At 45.9% G+C, this 16395-nt stretch overlaps 1 protein-coding gene across 1 annotated transcript; it reads right to left on the bottom strand.

Annotated features, from left to right (window-relative positions):
* Window positions 1-10371: 10371 nt before the first annotated feature.
* Window positions 10372-15768, bottom strand: LOC308467627 (kyphoscoliosis peptidase-like; the record flags this gene model as incomplete). Its single annotated transcript, XM_080989363.1, has 5 exons — window positions 10372-10494; window positions 11827-11947; window positions 12838-12845; window positions 14698-14766; window positions 15673-15768. 5 exons carry the CDS (start codon window positions 15766-15768, stop codon window positions 10372-10374), a joined length of 417 nt encoding a protein of 138 aa, XP_080845489.1.
* Between the last annotated feature and the right edge of the window lie 627 nt (window positions 15769-16395).

The raw sequence follows: 16395 nt of genomic DNA, 5'->3' as shown, positions 1-16395 counted from the left end.
AGTTAAAACTATTTAGTTCAATTAAATCAGTAAAATTGATGAGCTTGATCGAGTGATACCAGTTTTTCAAATTCTGATAGTTATACCCCCAATGCCCCTCTTGCCTCCTAGCACCCTCTGGTTAATCCCACAGCCTGTGCCCACTCTGGGAACCCCTGTTCTGAGCAGTGAAAAACTATGGGGCGACAATACAGAAAGAAAGTGCTTTTTTAAAAAGCCAGTCCTTTTTTTAAAAAAAAATGTTTAGGGGTACTCTCATTTTCCTAGGCATATTGAAATACTGCCCCTCAATGAGGCCAAACGTAGATTCACAAGATGTTTAGGGGTATGCGTATGCCCCTCGCGTCCCCTCAGGAAACAAAGCACTGGGTAGGACAATACGCAGGCCACATCTGGGTGATCTTTCCTCCTGACTGAGTTCAAGCCACGTGAATCCCTCACTCCTCCCCTTTGGGACTTTATTCCTTGATTACACAAATGCAGAGTTCCCCGTTACTCCCCAAATTCACACTGCTATGCCGTTGTGATGGTGACACACCTTGGCTGTATAAATTTCTTTCCCTAAGCAACCTCTATAAATAATATGATTGCTTGCATTTGCATTGTGAGAGAGAAGCCTTTCTCCAACAAGGAAATGAAACAACTTACCTGTTTCTCCTAGGTGCACTGAGAAGTCTTCTCCAAGGGAGAAGAATCATTACCTGGATGTCCCTGCTGAGCATCTATGCCGAAAGGTAACCAGAGCATCTTGATTTGTTTGGGCCTCTTACAAAAGCAGGGTTTGTGAAATGAAGCAACTGACTGGTCCATGGAGTGTCTATTTACCAGGAACTGGTAAGCCTGGCAGACCGGAATCCTAGGATAGTTAGGAAGCAGAAGCTCATTCCAGGCACAGCCCCTGGAGGGAACTTTTCAGGTCACAGAATAGCAGTTCAGTGAATTCTCCAGAGTGTTTCTCTCCAGTTTTATACAAATGAACGGTGAGGGATGGATGGGAATGGCAAGAAAAGCAGGTAAGGGCAGTGGTGAGTTTATGCTCTCGGGCCCTTTTGGCAGGCCCTATTCATTCACCTTAATAAACCTGACTATGTCTGAAAATACAATACAATGGATTTAAAAGCTGAATTAATATATCACATAGGTTATCTTTTTTCCTATTACAGTACTTTCCGCTTCTACTGAAAGAAATACAGAGATAGATAGATAGATAGATAGATAGATAGATAGATAGATAGATATAGATAGATAGAAACATTTTGTGAATCTAAGTTTGGCCTCATTGAGGGGCCATGTTTAAATATGAGTAAGAAAATGAGAGTACCCCTAAACATTTTTAAAGAAAAAAAGCACTGAATAGCTAGCTAGACAGACAGACAGACAGATAGTCTCCAGAACCAGACTCTGGGACAGACTACAGGGTACCAATATAGATAGAAAGCTTCTGCTCTTAATTCAGGCACTCCACGCAAACACGGCTCTTAGAGTCAGGTGTAGCTGCCTAGGGCACCTAACGGACCCCATTAAAACCTTCAAAGGAGTCAGGCAAGGATGCCTATTGGCCCCTCTACTATTCAATTTCTATTTAAATAATTTAGTATCTGCACTCAGTGACTCAGAACTCCACCCTCCGAAGCTCGCAAATCAGCATATTTCGGTCCTGCTATATGCCGATGAGGCGGTAATTCTATCTAGAACCCCCATTGGACTCAAAAGAGCACTAAGGAAGCTCGCAGCATACTGTGAAACTGAATGTTTCAAAATCAACTATCAAAAGACCAAGATACTCGCTTTTTGGGGAAAACCAAAGCTTAGAAGCTGGGAACTCTAAGGCCATAAATTAGAACAAGTCACAAATTATAAGTATCTAGGAATGGTGGTACAGGCCTCAGGAACCAACAAACTTCACATAAACTCCATCAGGAGCTCAGCGGAAAAAAACGCAAACTGTATCCTTAAATTTTTCAGAGCACAAGGGGGCTTCGTCATCCCCCGCGGCTCTAAAATTATACAAGGCCAAAACTTTGGCACAGCTCCTTTATGGATCCTTTCTGGGCCCACCTTCCTCTGCTTTCTCCCCGCTTGAGAGATTTCAATCCAAACTTCTTAGAGCTCTCCTGCAAGTCCCCAGATGTGTTTCAAACGCATGGGTTAGACTAGAAACGGGGATGATGAGAGTGGAGGCTTATATCTGCCTAACATCAATCTACAAATAGCTGACATTGAATCTGCTCCCCCGAGGGATAGCCCCATTGATCCTCTGCGATCAATTCCAGTCAGGCTGGCAGACTGCAGACCTGAACACCCTTCAGAAACTGGGTTTTGCCCCTCAAGCCCTTCTGAGCCTGGGGTTGGGCCAGGCAAAAGCCACGGTCAGGCAAAGAATCTTAGACACCGAGAGACAACAGGACTGCGCAAGGTGCCCTGACTATAAAATTTGAGAAATCGAGAGATATATAGCTGCACCGGCAGCATATCTCTTCTTTCTCGTATCTAAAAATGCAAGAAGAGCCTTTACACTCGCCAGAAGCTCGGCTCTGCCCTCGCCGGTCCTGGAAGGAGCCTTTAAAAAGTCCCATATGCTCAGAGTCTTTGCGCCTGTCCATTGGGAGAGATAGGAAGCCCAGAGCACTTGTTCTTTAGATGTCTCTTTTATGAAGAGGCACGTAGTAAGACCATTGATCCCCTGCTGGTGAGGCTCGCCAACCTCCCGGAAAAGCAAAAACTTGACCTTTTCCTGTTAGGCAAAGATCAGAAGACGACCTGGATGGTCGCCAGATTCTGTGTACAGATCTGTAGGCACAGACCATCTCCCAACTCAAACTAGTTCGTTATGAAAATCCCCAAACTCGGTTCCATGGGTGACTCTGGGTCAACTCCCTGTGATACTTTATTGTTGTACATTGTTTTTAAATTTATTGTTGTACATTTTTTAATTCTCTGTTTTTCTTCTGTGACTGTAACCCCAAGTGCGTTTTATGAGCTGGTCTCCAACCGTAATAAATTAGATAGATAGATAGATAGATAGATAGATAGATAGATAACATGGACATGGGTACCTAAAGGAAGTCAGTGTGAGCAAGTGAAATGTTGAGGACTAGTAACTTGTGGCAGAGGCAGATCTAGGGCAGTGCAGCCAGTTCTGCCAAACTGGGCATCAAGCCAAGGGGGGCACTGCAGGGTGTCGCAACTATGATGTAGTGAATTGAGCAGAGCAGGTGGTGAGGCAGGGAGCTGCTGGATTTTGACCTTGCAAAGAGCGCCACTGAAATTTGAAAGATCAAAGTTCCCCCCACCTCACTTGTGGGCTGATTTGCAAAGCTACAATAGGCCCCACTGCATTTTCAGGACAGTGGCCTTTTTTTTAACCTATAACCACAATAATCAAGAATTATTGTTCCAGTTGCTAGAACTGAGCTGAGGGGGTCTCCTTGTACCTCTTTCCTAAAGCAAAGACATGAAGGATCTCTCTCCATGAGAACCTACCCGGACCCTGAAATAAACATCAGAGGCCCTTCTTTGTGTGCCTCCCCCACGAGAGGGCCAAAGGGTGGCAACACAAGAATGGGCCTTATCTGCAGTGGCTCCCTGTTTGTGGAATGCTTGGCTGGCACCTTCATCATACACCTTTAGGCACCAGGCAACAAAGGGAAATAGATTCAGGAGCAGTTAACACGAATAAGGAGTACCCAGTTCCCTTTTTCTCTCTAAGCCTGACATTGTTTAAAGAAAATGTGGGGTGCATTTTTACAGGCACTTACAAGAGGGTCAATCTTGCTGAACTCAGTGGGGCTACTCAGTGAGTAAAACTGCTCAGGGTTGCACAGCTGGTCAATTAAATGTATGTGTTTTAGCTGATTGACCACTAATTTCTTAAATTTGGCAAAAACTTGCCCCTGGGTAAAAAGTATTCTGAAAGATGCTTAAGCTTTCCTTTTTCTTGGGTACAGAGGTGTACACCTGTAAACAGGTGCCCTATTGTGTTAGAACATGTGCAAGACAGGAGCATGGTCTTGTGTGACCCACATTGTTCCCCATTGGGACTTTCAATGTGAACAGAAGAAGTTGCCTCCTATCCGGAGAGGACACTTGAAGGCACAGTGGAACCTTGGTTCTCAAATGGCTCAGTTGACGAACAAATCGGAACCCGAATGCCGCAAACCCAGAAGTTAAATGCTTTGGTTTGCAAACTTTTTTCGGAAGCCGAATGTCCGATGTGGCTGTCGGCTATTGTTTCCGGGGCGCCGGCGCCAATTGGAAGCCGCACCTTGGTTTTAGAACGTTTCGGAAGTCGAATGGACTTCTGGAACGGATTACATTCGAGAACCAATGTACCACTGTACTATCAAATTCCAAATCCACATGAAAAAACCCCTCAGCATTCTAGCAGATTCCTTACAGGACTATAATTCCACACTGTATATATCACAATAAGAGACAGCATGCCTTCAACACATGGGCATCCAGTTCCTTAAACTGCATCAAGTCCATCAGTACCGATTTCCCATCAGATTGTTTCTGGGACAGAGTTGATCCTTGTTCTCCTTTCCTCTTGAAAGGCTACAAAATGGTTATCCTTGGGATGAGACAATATGTACATTAAAACATATATTGCAATGCCCACCATCCCTGACCATTAGCCATGCTGGCTGAGACCATCTGTATGGCCACAGATTGCCCGTCCCTGATATTTTATTTTTATGGGTTTTCCACACACATCTGCTCAGCTTCTGTGAGAACAGGATGCTTGAATAGTTGGGCCATTGGCCTGATCCAGCAGGCTCTTTTTATGTTCTTACGTTAGAGGTATGCTGCCTTTGTGCACGGCTCTTCCACTTACCTCTCATGTTCAAGCCATAATAAACGAGTGAGTGCCTGAGCATGTGCAGAGTGCCACCCTCCCTCAGTGGTGAAATAAATAATCACTACTTTTACTTGAAGCCCTGATAGCCATCGCACCCAGCAGCTCTGGTATGTTTCGTGCACACAATAGAGCACCCTTGATGGATCAAGACCGATGACACAATGCCACGTTGTGTTTCTGTTCCCTAGAAGTTGCTTCAACTTTCGTGCACGCAATTTCTGCTGTTGATGGAGACCTTGGCATTATGATAAGAGTAACAGGAACAGCACTTACGGCGCCAAAACAAAAGTGAAAGCAGAACAAGTTTGGACAAAACAGCACAGCAGTGTGTCAAAGTTCCCTGGAGTCCCAATTGCACATTTCCTCCCCTGCCAGGTAGATTTCGGCAATTCATAGTCTATGTTTTATGTGGATCTGCCCACATATAATTAATGGAAAGGTCCATCTCCTGTTCCTATTGCCGATTGATATAAGAGGTGTGCTCAGTTTGTTTTTTGGGCGTCCTTCTTTTTGCAGGGAATGGGGTGTAGTATTTTTTGGTATTAATTCCTATACTATTTTCATCATCAATACAGTGGTACCTTGCTTTCAATACAGTGGTACCTTGCTTCTCGAACTTAATCCGTTCTGGAAGTCCATTCGCCTCCCAAAACCATTTGAAAACCAAGGCGCAGCTTCCGATTGGCTGCAGGAGCTTCCTGCACTCAAGCGGAAGCCGCGTCAGACGTTTGGCTTCCGAAAAACTGGAACACTCACTTCTGGATTTGCGGCGTTTGGGAGCCAAGCCGTTTGACTACCAAGGTACAACTGTAAGTCTGATTGAATTTGGTGGGGCTTACTCTCAGGCAAGTGGGTTTAGAATTGCAGCCTGAAGCAGCTTTGGAGGCTGGCTGTGTCCACACTATGGACTTAGGACTTGCCTGCACCAGAGCAGAATTTGCAGTCTAGACTAGATTTGCATCACCCTGTCTCCCCATGAATATATGGGCCTTCAGATGAGATACTTCCCATCCCATTGTTCTCCTGGACCTTTTGCCCTTTAAATTCAGGGTTTTTCAGTCCTCAGAAAGTCCAAAATGGGCATGATCGAGAAACCCCTTTGCACGTAGTACAAGAAACATGTATTAGTGCTGAGCCCCAGAATAAATTTCCCCCATCATATTTGGGAGACAGATAAAACTATAACAAAAGATTATTATTTCTTTTTCTTACAGAGGAACAGCACAATTCTATGTGTCTTTGCTTTAGGAAAGACCTCTAGGAATTTCTGGTTACAAATCAAAACTTAGCCACCATGCTGAAAATAATGCAGGGCCTACCGTAGCTTTGCAAATAAGCCCACAAGTTACTAGCCCTCAACATTTCACTTGTTCACCTTGACCTCATTAAGTAGAGAAGTGTACTGTCATTTTGTGACAGAGAAGTTTCCTCCAAGGCAACTGTCCTAGAATGCAAAATTTGCCAGTCACTGACAAAATTTGTCAGTCACTCATTCGCGAAGTCATTTGTTTCATTTCACAAATGCTGTTTTTGTAAGAGACCCAAACAAATCGGGATGCTCTGCTTACCTTTTGGCGTCGATGCTCAGTGAGGACGTCCAGGTGATGATTGTTCAACTTTGAACATTGGGTAATGCTGCAGGAGTCTCTGTTTCTCTCGAGGTAAATGATTCCTTAAGCTATTACATTATTTCTAGAGGGTGGAGGAAATGCTTGTGCTTTCGGTTTAGAGAGCGAGGGGGAATTCTGGGGAATTCAAGCAAAGAACGAAGCGTCAAAACAGAGCTTTGTGCCTTGAGTATGACTTGATCTCAGTCCAGACAGATCAACCATATGTGGCCAGTTTACAAGCCCCCCTACCCCTGGTACCCTTTCTCCCTGTATTGCTGCTCCAGAACTTTTCACTGCTTAGAAATGTAGGACACAATGTTGGATGGTCGGAGGGGTTGGATTCCTATTCGATCGGTTAGTCTAGGCTTAGCAGAGTGAGCAGGGCAGGCAGCCCCTAGTGCCGTATTTACATGTAAGCTAAACAAGCTCTAGTTTAGGGCCCCACTCTCTTGGTTCCCCCCCCCCCCCCAAATTTAAAGGAAATAAAACCTGGATGTACATTTCCAAAATATAAGGTAAAAAATATAAAAATAAAACCTACAGACAGCAACAGTGTTTTGTGTTCTGTAGGGACGCGGGTGGTGCTGTGGTCTAAACCACTGAGCCTCTTGGGCTTGCCGATCAGAAGGTCGGTGGTTCGAATCCCCGTGACGGGGTGAGCTCCTGTTGCTCGGTCCCTGCTGCTGCCAACCTAGCAGTTCGAAAGCACGTCAAAGTACAAGTAGATAGATAGGTACCGCTCTGGCGGGAAGGTAAACGGCATTTCCGTGCGCTGCTCTGGTTCGCCAGAAGCGGCTTAGTCATGCTGGCCACATGACCCGGAAAAACTGTCTGCGGACAAATGCCGGCTCCCTCGGCCTATAGAGCGAGATGAGCACGCAACCGCAGAGTCGTCCGTGGCTGGACCTAACGGTCAGGGGTCCCTTTACCTTTTAGCCATCACAAATAATACTGCTTTCTCTCAAAGTTGACACCTTTCACGAAAACTGATAAGTTACCTGTTGTAGGGAATCATTTCTCCTCTTTTCTTAATCCAAACCCACACTTTTAAGCCACTTACTTAAGCAAACTTAGACAAATTCTTTTCGAAGAATAACAAGGGTTGAGAGGAGGGCTAGATGTTACCTGGTTTTCAAAATCGTGATAGAGCACCAGCTAAATTTTGCAATGTACCAATATATCACCATGTCTGCAATCAGGATGGAGCTATGTAGAGGCACTAGCTGGCTTCACAGTTTTTCCCGCATGGTGATTTTTGCATAGAGCACACACACATACTTTAAGGCTGGGCAATGTATCAATACATTTGGGGGTGAGGAAATAAGTTTGAAGTCCACAGCGTGGTAACAGTGCCATAATATTAATCACAATGTGTGCACGTGCCGTGTAAAAAACCATTATGTGGGGAAAACCGTGAAGCCAGTCATCGCTTCTCTCATGGTTCCTTCTGTCCCTGTTGCTCTGCACTATAAAATAACAGTTGTAAGTGTCTTAAAGCTAAGTAAAAATGTATCTGTTTTAGACCCCTAAGTAGCAGCAGTTTTCAGGACCTTACCCCCTTCACCTCTACATAGAGAACCCCTAGATATGCCTCTGCGCGTAAGATGTGATCATGCTGTAGGTACAGTCGTACCTCGGAAGTCAAACAGAATCCGTTCTGGAAGTCCGTTCGTCTTCCAAAATGTTTGGGAACCAAGGCGTGGCTTCCAATCGGAAGCCTCGTAGGCCGCGTTGGACGTTCGGGTTCCAAATAACGTTCGCAAGCTTTTGGGAGCCAAAACGTTTGACTTGCAAGGCGTTCGGGATCCAAGGTACGACTGTAAATTTATTAGATTGCCACATATTAAACAACTGAATCAAGCAAGAGGAACAAAACACAAGGACACATTTGGCGGAGAACAGTGAAACTTTATTGCATTTACAAACACACTGGGAAATCAAAGGCAAGCCCCAAAAGTTTGCACCAATTTATGGATTGTACTCTTTTTATTTACTGTTTGCTATATATAAAAAAAATCTGCTACTACTTTAAGTGAATGGATAGGACCACATTAGGGTGTCTCAAGAATATGGTGGATAAAATGCTAATGATTTGTGTTGCTGTACTGTAAAGGATGGGGGGCGGGATTCAACACATTTTTATATGAACAAGTTTATGCCTAAACTTTAATTGTACCCTTTCATTATCTGCTTTTCAAAATCAATCTAGGGTTTCCCACTTTACTCATTTTTTGATACGGCCTTTAAAAAGAAATCCTGGAACACCTCCCCGATTTCTTTGTTATACTGTAAATTTGTAAATAGCTACTGCAATCGATTTTAGCTCATTGAAACAAGTATCATGTTATATATATTATATATGTTTTCCATTTTTAAAAACTTTGTGTCGAGCTAAAAACCCTGTGCATCAAAACCGTGGTCAGTTTAGCAGTGATGCCCGAGACAAGTGACTGTCCTTGAAGGATATCAAATTACACGGTAGGGGGATTCCATTCAAGCTGCTGCAGGTGCAGAAGTCTGCTTCAGAAGCTGCCATTTGGGATCATCTGGGAAGTGCTAATAATCAGAACAGGATGGTTGAGGAAGTAAATCACATGGTACCTGAAAAAGAGAGGTCAATAGTGCAGTATTTAGCAACACTATCTAAATCAGCAATAGGGGCAAACAAAGGTATCTAAGGTAGAGCATGGAATACTTACAGACCCAGTTCAGATGTCAAGTGAAACCATGGTTTAGTATGCTGGGATTGAGCCAAAGCAAGCCTTGGGCTCACACATTCCCCCCCTCCTCCCTCTACACAAGCGGTGAAGAGTTTGGAAACTACATCCTCGTTAGGCTTAACCACAGCTTGTGCCTCACCCAAATCTGATGAACTATGCTTATTGTTAACCATGGTTGATTGGTTTGATAAGCCATCTTTAAACCATGGCTCATCCAGCTAGCTTGTTTAAACTCTTAATCTCAGGGTCGTGGGTTTGAGCCTCACACGGGGCAAAAATAATAATCCTGCATTGCTGGGGGTTAGGCAAAATGACACTTGTGGTCCCTTCCAACTCTATAATAACTCTATAACTTTATAACGTTAACCACAGCTGAGAGTCTGGGGTGGTGTGCTAAACCAGCCTTCGCCAATCTGATTTCCTCCAGATGTTGCTGAATTCTTATGTCCCATCAACCACATGATAGTCAGGGATGATGGGACATCATCATCATCATAATTTATTACTTATACCCCGCCCGCCCACCCAGCCAGGTCTCCCCAGCCACTGTGGATGGCTTCCAACAGGAGCTTAAAAATACATTAAAACATCAGTCATTAAAAAACTTCCCTAAACAGGGCTGCCTTCAGATGTCTTCTAAACATCAGATAGTTGTTTATTCCTTTGACATCTGATGGGAGGGCGTTCCACAGGACGGGAGCCACTACCGAGAAGGCCCTCTGCCTGGTTCCCTGTAACTTGGCATCTCGCAGTGAGGGAACCGCCAGAAGGCCCTCGGCGCTGGACCTCAGTGTCCGGGCAGAACGATGGGGGTGGAGACGCTCCTTCAGGTCTACTGGACCGAGGCCGTTTAGGCGGCTTTCAAGGTCAGCACCAACACTTTGAATTGTGCTCGGAAATGGACTGGGAGCCAATGTAGGTCTTTCAAGTTCTGTGGTCTGGGCGGCCGCTCCCAGTCACCAGTCTAGCTGCCGCATTCTGGATAAGTTGTAGTGCAGGACCTCTGAAAGGGCCTCTGGTTCTCCATCCCTGTGATATACACTGCAGTAACAGCTTGTACATGAGGCTGATTGTGGATGTAACTGTGATATCAAAGGGAACAAGACAGATGCTTCTAATTGGCTTTACCCATTTTCAGTGGTTGATGTTCTTATGACTGCGACGGTCAGTCCTTCTGCATTTAAGTCAGATCATGCTGATGCTCCAGTGTCACCGTCTGTTTCAGAAGCTGCCACTTGGGGTCCTCAGGGAAGTGCTTCTTAATAAACAGAGCGGGGTGAGTAAGGAAGTAAAACTCATCGTACCTGCAAAAGGAGAATGCGCAATAGTCTAGTATTTCATAATAATGCCTAAATCAGCACCAGGGCCAGACAGGCAAACAGAGTGGTGATCCAGAGCAGCTGGAGGGCATCTGGTTGAGGAAGCTGCTGTGTTGCAACAATCCAGCCTCCAGAATCCCCAGATTTTACACATGTAGCCCAGAATAAGCACAACACTCCAGAACTGTTCAAAGAGGATAAATAGATGGTATCTATCCCTGCCATCAGGACACTCCATGCCCATGGCTGCTTAATAATAATAATAATAATAATAATAATAATAATAATGAAATATTACTTATACCCCCACCCATCTGGCCGGGCCTCCACAGCCACTCTGCACGGAATAACACTTCAAACATTAAAAACTTCCCTAAACAGGGCTGCCTTCAGATGTCTTCTAAAAGTCAGATAGTTATTGTATTTCCTTGACATCTGATGGGAGGGCGTTCCACAGGGCGGGCACCACTACTGAGAAGGCCTGGTTCCTTGTAACCTCACTTCTCACAGTGAGGGAACTGCCAGAAGGCCCTCAGAGCTGGACCTCAGGCTGAAGGATGGGGGTGGAGACACTCCTTCAGGTATACTGGGCCGAGGCCATTTAGGGCTTTAGAGGTCAGCACCAACACTTTGAATTGTGCTTGGAAATGTACTGGAAGCCAATGTAGGTCTTTCAGGGCCGGTGTTATATGGTCTCGGCGGCCGCTCCCAGTCACCAACCTAGCTGCAGCATTCTTATTGCACTTGCTTACATTAATCAGCCCTGCGGCCATCAAATTGCAAACTCTGACAAGTGGTCCAAGCAAAACAAAACCACCTGAAAGCAAATGAAGTTAACTGTGAGAGCCAGTGTGGTGTAGTGGTTAAGAGCGGTGGACTCGTAATCTGGGGAACCGGGTTCGCTTCCCTGCTCCTCCACCTGCAGCTGCTGGGTGACCTTGGGCTAGTCACACTTCTCTGAAGTCTCTCAGCCCCACTCACCTCACAGAGTGTTTGTTGTGGGGGAGGAAGGGAAAGGAGATTGTTGGCTGCTTTGAGACTCCTTAGGGTAGTGAGAAAGCGCGATATCAAATCCAAACTCTTCTTCTTCTGCTATCCCCTCAGTGTGTCCCACGCTCTGCCTGGTCTGCCTAACAACGTACCTGAAAGTGAACTTGCTAAAAGCAAGTGTGTATCTGAAGAAGTGTGCATGCACACAAAAGCTTATACCAAGAACTAACTTAGTTGGTCTTTAAGGTGCTACAGGAAGGAATTTTTTTATTTTGACTATGGCAGACCAACACGGCTACCCATCTGTTGCTAAAAGCAGTATTCACAGAGCCACTTCCCCAGGTGCAGTCTAAGAGATGCCACCTTCCATCAATGCAGACAGCATTCCAGGCATGGTCGCTCTTCCCCTTACGCTGCAGCTGCCTATCAAATACTGGCACTGTATCCCTGCAATAGTGAGAGGGGAAGGAAGGTATTCAGGAACAGTGTTGCTACCAAGAGGACAAGTGGTTGCTTTCACCGCTTTGATAGGCTGGAGTGGCCGTCCTTCATTTTGCTGGATCAGAGAAAACAGCAATCAGGTTCTCCACAGATTCTCATTTGCTCCAATTTGGCAGGAAAACACAAGTTTTCCTGGGCTGAAAGAACAACAACAACATTTGGACACGGACCTGGAAAGCCAGGACCTGTGCCTATAAAGCACAGAGCAAAGGTAAGTATGGATGAGGAACTAAGTCACACAGGGAAGAGACCCATTAAATTCAAGTAATTTTTAAGTCTATGGATTCCAGTGGATCTACTCAATTCAATGCAGCCCTATATATGCAAGTTTGCTTCAGGATCATTCCTCCACTTACATGGTGGGTCATGCACATAAGCAAAAATTGTGTAAGTAGGGTAAAGGTAAAGGTAAAGGTAAAGGTAAAGGTAAAGGTAAAGGTAAAGGTAAAGGTAAAGGTAAAGGTAAAGGTAAAGGACCCCTGAAAGTTAAGTCCAGTCACAGACAACTCTGGGGTTGCGGCACTCATCTCACTTTACAGGCCGAGGGAGCCGGCGTTTGTCCGCAGACAGTTTTTTGCGGGTCATGTGGCCAGCCTGACAAAGCCGCCTCTGGCGCAACAGAACACCGAAACCAGAGCAGCGCACGGAAACGCCGTTTACCTTCCCGCCGGAGCGGTACCTATTTATCTACTTGCACTTTTTGGCATGTTTTCCAACTGCTAGGTTGGCAGGAGCTGGGACCGAGCAACAGGAGCTCACCCCGTCGTGGGGATTTGAACCGCCGACCTTCTGATCGGCAAGCCCAAGAGGCTCAGTGGTTTAGACCACAGCGCCACCCGTGTCCCTGTGTAAGTAGGGAGCACACACTAAAAAAAGCTCATTTTTTCCTGCTCTCCAGCTCTCTCTCCCCACAACACTCCTTTCAACTAGAGTTGAAGCTCTGGAGCTGGCTGGAGGACCTGTGGAAAAGCAGCAGCAGCTGCCATGCTGTGACGTGTGTCAGCTACTAGGTGGGGAGGCTGAGCAGCCTAAACAAAGCCCCACTGTGCCTCCGTTCTCTTTGGGGCTTCCTCCGCTCCCACTGAAGTCCTCTTTGGGTTCTGGCGAGGGTCTCCTCATGAGCCATGAGGACTCTCCAGATCTCTCCCGCCATTTTCTGCTTAGAATCTATTGATTTACATATTTCCGAGGGCTGTCACGTGCGAGTTGATCACGCCTAAGCATGGAGATAGCTGCCTAGGGCAAGGGGTGGGGAACCTGTGGCTCTCCAGATCTCCTATCGCTACAGCCAAGTAACAACCACTTGCCATGATGGCTGGAGCCAACAGAAGTTACCTGCACATTTCTTGAAAGAGTCGAGCATATCCACCGCAAATAGCCTTTCCTGACTGAAGGACATCAGCTGGTTTAAATGACACCTTGTCCAGGTTATAGCAGCCTTCCACATCATATTCTGTAGAAATAAAGACAATGAGCACCCATTCTGATTTGCTTGTGGGGTGGCAACACTTTGCCACACTTTCCATCGTGTTTCTCAATATCTTTCCTGGTTGCCAAAATCTGACTGGGGGGTGGCGTGGCTTGTCTTGCAAGAGCTCCAAATGAACTTTTGATTGCACAACATGAATTTGCCCATATGTGATTGAATCGCACCTCAAAAGAGAAAGTCTGGAAGCACTCGTAAATCTGCTTTGTGTAGACCCAGGGTCTTGTTGCCAAATAAAAATGCACACTGGTGCAAGGGTTAGGAGTCGGGAGACACCTCCTCTCCTCCCGTGCTGCGACCTTTACTTTATTTTGACAAAGTAATAAGAATAAATAAATAAGAATAAAAATGTGCACCCCACCAGCGAGACCATTCCATTGTAACTATCCAACCTCCCAAAATTTCAACACCTCTAGCGATGGTTTGACCCCTTTCCGTTGTAACAGTACAAATTCTACAAACACCCTCCATATCTCCTCAAAATTATTCCTCCTGCATATTCCCCGCCTTACCTTAATGGCACATGTTCATTTATCATTAATAGCTATATATCCCACACCTCTTCATACCATTTTTCCATTTTATATTCTGCTTGCCCCTTCCACTTGCTAGCTATCATAATTTGTGCAGCTTTCAATAAATTTGTGAGCGAGTCCTTCATAGCCTGCAAACCTTCCACCCCATCGTAAATTGATAATAATGCTACCGCGGCACTTTCAGTGAGCTTTAACCCAGTGATTTCTGTTATCAATGAGCACCTCCTGATCCCTTCTGAGATTCATGGATGAACAGAGATCCCAGTCAAGCTCTGTGTGAGCCAAACACCAAATCACTGATCAACACAGGTTACAATCTAGAATCCTTTGTGCAAATGGAGCTGACATGACTGGCTATGAAATGGTGAAAATGCCCGAGACAGCTGCAAAGAAGCCATGCTCGGAGTAGACCCACTAAATTTAATGTCCATGAGTTACTTACATCCATTGATTTCAGCCGGTCTACTCTGAATATAACTTGCTTTGATATGACCTTACGTATCCATCTTCCTTGGCTGGCAATCACTGGACTGGGTGTCTGCTACAGAACTCTGCTACAGAGCTGGATTCATGGGCGCAGGGCAGAGACAAAGGCTGATCTTTTAATACCGGAAGTTGTCAGAGGCAAGGGGACTCAAGTATGCAGAAAGGTGGTACCCCCACCTACCTATATGGTGGCAGATCCACATCCAAATGGCTCGCACTTTCTCCAGGTCACTGGGGGCTTTTTGCAGCAAGACACTCACCAGGTTTTTCACACTATTCCTGACATTCACCTGTTTCACAGAAGGTAAATAGACTTGGAAGCAGTTAATATGGACGAGGGGGTACCAGTTCCTTTCTTCTACCTAAGTCCACTTGTTTAAAGAAATTTTAGGGTGCAATCCTGCGTGCACTTACAAGAGTGTCTCTTGCTGAATTCACTGGGATTGCACAGTTAGTCGATTAAGTGTATGTGTTTTACTTGATTGATCAATCAAAGAATTTATTATACTTGCCAAAAATGTACCCTTGGGGGGGAAGTTGTTCTGAAGGGAGACGCATGATTAACCTTTCCTTTTTCCAGGGTTCACAGGCATGTTATTTCTACAATCTTCAGCTGAAACCCAAATCCTCTTTGCTACTGTCTCCCCACAAGTGCAGAGTTCCCCCATTGCTACTGGCAGAGGAACGGGGGGGGAGCGCACTGCCCCCGGCACCATCGGGGAGGGGGTACCATTGCAGCCGCCGACATGCGCCGTGCACCCCCCCACGTGCCGGGCACCACGCCCCCAGGATGGATGTCACGCCCCCGCAGGCGATGTGCCACGCCCCCGGGACACACGCCAGCCACGCCCCTGCCTGCTATCTGCCCCTGGTGCCAGAGCATGCAGCTTCGCCACTGCCCATCGCACCTTTGGGTGGGTGGAAGTACAACTGGGGGGGCATTCTGGGGGCAGGGAGGGACCAAGGCAACCCTGAATCCTGGGCCGGCCCTACTGTTGTCACTTGACAGCACTGGGGGAAACCCAGGGCTGATTACTGCACCAGTATATTAATTTTATGCCAAAAGCACTCTCAAATTCCAAATGCACATTAAAAACCTCAGCATCCTAGCAAATTCCTTGCTGCATATATCACAATAAGAGACAGCATACCTTCTGTGCATAGGCATCCAGTTCCTTAAACTTTGCCAAGTCTATTTGTATTGATTTTTGATTGGATTTATCCCATGGATAATCTAGGAACAAAAATGGAAACGTCATTCTTGAAACAGTGGGGAAAGGGAGGGGGAGCAGAGGATGACCTATGATGTGATTTAAAGGGTTGGAATACAGGGAACCGATAGGGAATAGAGATAGGGAGCCTTTTCTGCTTCTCCCCAAGGGAAATACAGCAGCAGGGAGTAGACCAACGTTGCTCTGCTTAAAAGGACACAGACAGAAGGAAGGAGAGGGAGAATGCTGAACCAGGTAGGATTTTGATCTGATCTTGCAAGACCATTTTGAGTACAGTACACAAGGCGTATGGCATGGTTTGCACTTCCCACTGGAAGAGCTGGTACCTCCTTAGAGAAGCCCTCTTCGCACCAAACATCTGGCTTTGATAGGAATCGCTTAACCCCGGCTGCAAATTTCACTGCATCCGTCTGCAATATGCATTCAACAGAATGCCAACTGCAAGCTCATTTCAGGAACTATAATGGTAGCATAACAAGAACACAAACAGGGCTGCTTGAGGTGAGGGAGGAAATGTAGCCACCCACCCACATGCCACATATTGAAGCTCCAGCCTTAGAGAAAAAAAATATAGTGCAGCTTTTCCCCCCAGCCAGAACTCACTGGAACTGAGTTCTGGCACCTCTCAGGTTGGTGCCATTGCCATTGTAAAAG

This window comes from Podarcis pityusensis (genome assembly GCF_964106645.2).
Source record: "Podarcis pityusensis genome assembly, chromosome: W".
NCBI lineage: Eukaryota > Metazoa > Chordata > Lepidosauria > Squamata > Lacertidae > Podarcis > Podarcis pityusensis.
This window is presented reverse-complemented; position numbering and strand designations above follow the sequence as displayed.